Source organism: Quercus suber, unplaced genomic scaffold (genome assembly GCF_002906115.3).
Source record: "Quercus suber isolate HL8 unplaced genomic scaffold, Cork oak 2.0 scaffold_15, whole genome shotgun sequence".
Lineage (NCBI taxonomy): Eukaryota > Viridiplantae > Streptophyta > Magnoliopsida > Fagales > Fagaceae > Quercus > Quercus suber.
Window position 1 is genome coordinate 1,849,196 of NW_027069480.1, and position 7,052 is coordinate 1,856,247.

The 7,052-nt window shown below is 32.7% G+C and overlaps 1 protein-coding gene across 1 annotated transcript; it reads right to left on the reverse strand.

Moving 5' to 3' along the window:
- Positions 1 to 1,991: 1,991 nt before the first annotated feature.
- LOC112015267 (uncharacterized) lies at positions 1,992 to 6,326 on the reverse strand. Its single transcript, XM_024047657.2, has 5 exons — positions 5,886 to 6,326; positions 5,534 to 5,621; positions 5,256 to 5,355; positions 3,629 to 3,717; positions 1,992 to 2,634 (listed from the first exon to the last, which is right to left on the reverse strand). The coding sequence occupies exons 1-5, from the start codon at positions 6,109 to 6,111 to the stop codon at positions 2,328 to 2,330; spliced, it is 810 nt and encodes a 269-aa protein (XP_023903425.2). The 5' UTR covers positions 6,112 to 6,326; the 3' UTR covers positions 1,992 to 2,327.
- Between the last annotated feature and the right edge of the window lie 726 nt (positions 6,327 to 7,052).

Below are 7,052 nucleotides of genomic sequence, written 5' to 3' on the forward strand. Positions count from 1 at the left end.
ATTCAAGGTAACAGCAAGCAGGTAGCTTATTAGAATGAGGTCTTTATTTTTATTTTTCTTTTTTCTTTTCATATTTTTTATGAATGTATTTTAATGAGGTCTCACTTTTGTCACTTGGTGCCTACACCATGGTTGATATGACCTACTAATATATTTCATACAACTTACTAATGTGGTTGACTTCATTTACGTTTTATCATTTTTGCAAAGAGTCCGGACATAAATATGGACACTTGCATAACCCAATTGCCAGAGGAATGCTGCTCAAATGAAATTGCTGGTGGAGCATTGTAGAAGTGAACAAATGTGCATTTGCCATCCCTTCAAAAAATGTGAGAGACAATTATGGAAGATCAGATGACATATAAGAAGCAAATTTCATTTGCTTTAATGGGATCATTTGATATTTAAAGTTTTGTATCTGCATACTAATTTAAATTGATTATATTTGTTTATGATGTATTATGGATAAACATTCCAGTAATAAGCAGAAAGTTTTGTGATGCAATTGTGTTTCTAGCTTCTTTGGGTTGTTGTCATGGTAAGCATAAATAAAGCTTTTCTATTACTTTTCTCTGGGCTGTTGTCATGACTCAACAACTTAGTCGTATGTGTGATGTTGTGGAATCAAGGAACTTAGTTATTTTAGTTGAGCCAGGTAGTACTATTTGTAATGTCATGGAATGTGTATACACTTTTGATGGCATTGAGAAGGGATCTAAACTCTATTTAAGACAACACCTATTTTTCAAAAATGAGAGAAAAGAGAGATGTTTGTCGTGATGGAAGAACCACATTTAAAGCTTCAGTTTCTGCAAGATGAAGCAAAATTGTTAGAGGGGCACTATACTTTAGCAATTAACTAGGATTTGGAAAAGTTTATAATAAGATAATTGCTTGAAAATGTGTTCTTTGTTAGGTTTTTCGTGGTTTATTGTTTTTTTCCTTTGAATAATGTGTTTATTAGGGTGGTTTGAACTTGTTCAAATGTTTTAACAATGTTTTTAATGATTATATGAATTTATTCATTTAAGCAATTTCTTTTTAGTAATTATTCTAAGTGTTTCGTTCAAAAAAAAAAAAAAAAAATTATTCTAGTGTTTGTCATCATTTTCTAGGTGCCATTCATATGAATTACAATTATTATATTGATAATGGTGATGATGATCATTCTTATGATGTGGAACTGTGGAAGATGATGATGAATTATATGATCTTGTTGTTCAGATGTTTTTTAGGTTGTTTATCAATGTATTTTGTATAATATGTCACCCTTACATGACATCCAGCAACATAAGATCATGAGATTAGAGGCTGACTTAGGTTCAGGGAACCAGATTTAGACATGCTTTCTATGCAGCAATTTTGGCCTATTTTGTGATATTGTGTTTTTTTGACTTATCACAAAACGAACAAAAGTTAATGATTGGCATATATTTTCAGCGTAAAATTTATTTTTGTCAAAAAAATGTTTTTAAAGTTCCCAAATTTTCTCTTGGTGATGAAGGTATTGCAATCAAATACCATCTAAATTATAGCTTTACTCTTTAAGATTTATCTTCAAACACAATCTCACAAAACAAATTACCTGATGAAGTACTAAATTAGATCATATAAGTATTAAACTCTTATCAAAAGACCTGAAAGGGAACCAAAATACATATAGGAAAGTACGCCCCCCACCTGTGCTGTGTTCAAAACCCTCAAATTATTTATTTTTTTTAATTTTTATTTTTTGAGAATCTAAAATCCTCACATTGTGGTGGAAGAAGCAAATGTCATTTAAGCTCATTGGCAACTATTACTTGGATGTATAATTTCTTCAAAATTGCAAGAAATATCACACTACAAGTAATTTGATGCCCGCCAATAGCCTTGCAACTCAGCTAATTAGCACCTCTTGGTGTTTACATGACATCCGAGGTTCAAATCTCCCATTTCTTGTTGTAACACTATCAAATTATCAAAAAAGTAATTTGACACCCCAAGTTCTAAAATTTATCACATCCCAAGAAATATGCATTTTAAGAAGATCATCATGTTGTACCTGAGCTAATGGAATTGCATTGATACTCCTTAGCATTTACAAAATAAAAAGAAGCTTTATCTAACAACAATAAAACATTTACATTGCACACCCATCATTGTTTCCTTTCTTTCTTTGGTTAACTGGAATTAAACCTACCTTAAACACAAAAGTTGATGTTAGTTGAGCTTATAATTAATAATTAATTAAGCACACTCTGAGACCTTCTTTTGGAACAAAATGGCAGGACAAGTGCAAACTTGCACAGCCAGTCACTTACATAGTAGTAGCATACTCAATTTTACATCAATTTATCCTTTGCATTAAACCTAGGCACACCTCCTAAGCAGTGCAGGGGAAAGCCAGTACCTGCACTCCTGCCTTCTGATCCATTCTTTAAAAGACTCCGTGATCTGGAGTTTGAGAGCCACCTTCTCAAGAACTTAGCCAACTTGAACTCCAGCAAAGGAACTTCCTCCTGATTTTCATCACTGTAGTCCTTGGAGCTGTCCTGATTTTCATTATTGTTACTATCATCTGAACTAATCTCTTCATGAGAATCTGATCCTGATGACGACCTTACATCAAAATCTACAAGCTCCATTTCTCTGTAAGCAAAGTGCAGAAACAAGAAGCTGAGTTGCATGGTAATATAGTGCCAATACAAATCAAAAGATGACTTTGGCAATGTCAATCAAACACCCCAATCAACTAGTTCTACCAGCCTCCTTACTTATCAAAAATATTCTTCTGAATTTCTGTTCTCTTTTCTTCCCCCTAAATTTTAATAACTAGAAAATAATGCACTATGGCAGCTACGCACAGGTTATGTTACAGTCTAGAGTCACCTGCTTTAGGCCCATTGATGCAGTGGCTTTCTGCTTATTCACTCATAAACTTAACAATTTGTCCATTACTTCTGTTACAGTTTTTTTCCCTCACCCACATGCTAAGTTTCATTATTTACCGAAGGCACAAAGACTAAGGAACTTATAAGCAAGGGTGTCAAGGGAGTTTTAGGCGGGATCACCCCAACTACAAGAGATAATGCCTGATTTTAATTCTAATGATAGCAGAATGAACAGGTATACACGGAGGTAGCCCCAACTCCTAATGAATGGTTGTATACATGACAATACAAGTAAACATGTAATATATAGAAGTTAGCATCTTCTGCTCAAGCATTGTGCAGAAAATTGTACATATTTGGGCCAAAATTTATGCTTAGAAAGCATAATCTAATCTGGTTCCCTGAACCTAAAGTCAGCCTCAAACCTTAACAGGGCCACAAATTTTTTTTTTTTCCTTTATTTCAATACTCTGGTCGTTTGTTCTCTTTTTGGTTTGACCCTCAAGCTGTTAATAACATATTCTTTTTTGGATAGGTAATTAATAACATATTCAGAAAAAATTCCCTAATGCATCTTTGAGCCTGACTAACACGTGTGAGCACCAAGTCTGATAACGTATCATGAATCATGATATAGTTTCCTAAATATCCAACACACATCCCAAAAAATGAAATCCGACACTACTTATAAATGATACTGTGCACAAGTGCATAACAGTGTGCAACCATGATAAAGAAGCAAAGATTCTTACAGTGACTGCTGTTTGTAAGCCACGCTCTTGTTGCTGGGCTTTTTTCTCAAAGGTGAATATTGGACGGACATATGCCTTATGAATTGAAGCTGCATATACCACAAAAAGAAACATTAGAAAGTTTTGTGCAGTACCTTTAAATTAGAAAGGAAAGAAAAAGAGAGAGAGAATAAATAAATCCAATAGGTCAAAGGAGAAATCAGGAAAGTGAAAACTAGCAATTATACAGATATAGCAACTCTCAGATCAAATCTAGAAACCACAATATATGGACAAGAGACCTCCCTCGTTTTTTCTTTTTCTTTGGAGGGGCAGGGAAACTAGAAGTTCTAAAATCTGACAATAACATGAAAAAGGAAAAATGCAAATGATTGCCTATTCACCTACTCACCAACCCAATAACACCAAAAAAAAAAAAATGCAAGGGGAAGGCCAATTAGGATAATGATGGTGAGAAATGATGATGAATAACATAGCTAATAATTAACAGTTTAAGTTTAAAACGCCAGGTAGAATGGAGTAACATGATGTGCTAATTTCAAAAAATTTCTTTACAATAAAAACCAAAAAGAGAATTTAATTTGAACAGAAAAAGAATCAAACTCAAGCCATTAGGGTTTGGTCCTGATTTCTTTAAGCAATATACATTAATAAATTATAAAAGCAACAGCCGAACTGCGTAACATGTACAGTATCAGCTGACAAAGTTATTATCATTTATCTGTAAGTACACATTCTAATATTCTAGTAAACAAAATGGGAGCAGCTTTTCCAACAAAGCCTGGTTCATTCTACCCTTCCTGTCGATTCATAGCTCACAATTTTTTACTTTATTTTCAAAATCAGGGGTGAAGACAATTTTATAAACTCTCAGTTCATTAAGCACTATGCAAATAGCATGAGTTGAACAAAATGAAGCATATCTTTCGTTGAAATTTACCTAAACGAACATGGCTACAACTAAATTAAATTCATTGGTCCCTTTCATCTCATATTTATATAGCTTAAATTCCAAGAAACTACGAAGGCGACAAGTAAGCAAAATGTGAGTTTGCATTATAAAAATGGGGCCATCAACTAAGTTTGAATATTTGATACTTCCCATCCTAATTCTTAGTTTTTGTTTCCTTGTAAGTACTTCCTGAGTCTTACTCTACAAAAATTCAACACAATGTTCTGTTGAAAATTATAAAGTGAAAAAGTCAGTATTTGCAACATGTGCCTATATAAAAAATTAGGGCATGGCTAGCCATGATGCATAAATTAGCAATCACAAGGCCCCCACCAAAAATTTAGTGGTCAAAAGTTTGGACTCAAGAGTCAAGAGTCAAGAAAACAACAACAACAAAGCCTTAGTCCCAAGTTTTTGGAGTTAGCTATGGATCCTCAACAGATTATTTAGGGTCAGCGATGGACTCACGAGTTGAAACTCATATATATAATTCTTGTAGGAATAACACGTATGGAGTTAATTCCACAAACTTGGTTGAGCAGTGAAAGAAGTCATCAAATATTATTACAGAATCATCATTTTCAATAGTGATACATATGCATGGTTATACACAATCAACAAGTCGGACACACCGGACACTAACCAAAAACATGATAAAGCAAAATAACCACAAACCTGATCACCATCCTTGATCCCATAATTTTGAAGACACGTCTTGTCATTGATTAGCTTCTGACCATTATAGCATAAGCAAAAGTGCCCCCACACATGACACCTAATCACATCAAATTCAAAATTGGAAATCCATTTATCAAAAACAAAGCATTTACATTACAAAATTAACTCAAATAGTCAAAACCCATTTTACTCAAATACACTCAACTATACAGTTCTGAAACTTTTTTTTTTTTTATCATCTGAAAAATTAATTAATTAATGAGGCAGAGTTTTACCATGAGATTTCATCAGCTGCAGAAGCAAAAACTTCCTCTATGGCTTGCTTGAGTTCTGCCACCGTGGCATTCTTCGCAACAAAAACATCTGTGGAATCAAAACAAAAAAAAAAAAAAAAAAAAAAAAGACCAATGTCAAAATTTTATTAATTTTAAACACAAACAAATACATAAGTCTATTAGCTTTTTTTTTTTTTTTTTTTTTTTTTTTGCTATTTCCTAACAAATCAAGAAACAAGAACAATGGGTTTGCATATATGAGGCCAAAAATAAAATATTTTCAAAAAATTATAATATTAAAAAAAAAAAAAAGAAAACCGAGAATGAGAAGGAGAAGGAGAAGGGTACGGACCGAAGAGAGAAGCGTCGAGTTTGAGGACAGAGAGTTTGAGAAAGAAGGGTTGAGGCAGTTTGTGGTACTGGTGGTACCGTACGAACAACCCTGATGAATTCGCTACTACGTCGTCGTTCGATGTCGGCGTGATATTACCGTTACTACTCTCACTGCTGCTGCTGCTACTACTCAGACTCTCTTCCTCTTCCTCTTCACTGATGCTTCTTCTGCTTCTGCTTCGCATTGTACTTCTCAAAAATCAAAAGAACAACCAAAAAAAAAAAAAAAAAGCAATTTCTTTGTTCTGAGATTTTGGGTCAAGAACAAAGTTTAAGGGTTTGTTTGTTTGTTTGTTTCTGGTTTTTTTAATTTTATTTTTGATTCAAAGAGCAACGGAACGAAGAGAGAGAGAGAGATTTTTTGGGGATTTGGTATGTGCGTTTGTTTTTGTTTTGTTTTGTTTTGTTTTGGGAAATTATAGAGTTGAGCAACCGACCGTTAGACTGGCGCTCCTATCCAAGCGTTCCTACACGTGTGCAGTTAATTTACTTTTGTATTTCACGGCACCGCCAGCCTCTCTCAGGTTGGATTTTTTTTTTTTTTTTTTTTTTTTTTGAGATAGGATTCTACTAACCTAATTTATATGAATGAGGCTTGCACCTCGATTTTTTTCACACTTCAAATACCTACAAGCATTTATATTTATGAAGTGATTATCATGCTAAGTGTGCAAGGTCAGTTGACAAGTTGTTATATTGGCTTTTGATTAATAGATAGACCTACCTATTTTATTATTTAGTCTAAGGAAAAGTTGATATGTTAAAGATATTAATATAGAAAATTTTTTTTAAAATATTTTATTCGAAAGAAACTAAATTTTTTCAGTTTTTTTTTATATTTTCCATAAAAATGTGGTATTAAAATGTTTCTTAAATTTTTATTAAATATTTTTTCTCTTAAATGATCCATTAATAAATACTTAAGGGCATTTGTTAACTGGACCTATTTATTTATTATTGAGAATTTCTTATAAAAATTTTCATTAATTTAGGACTCTATATATATATATATATAATATATTTAGTTTATTCTAAAAATATATATATTCAATTGTTAGGAATATTTTTCAAATAAAAAATATGCGAAAATATCATTATGGTCCTTATATTTTGGAGTTACTATTAT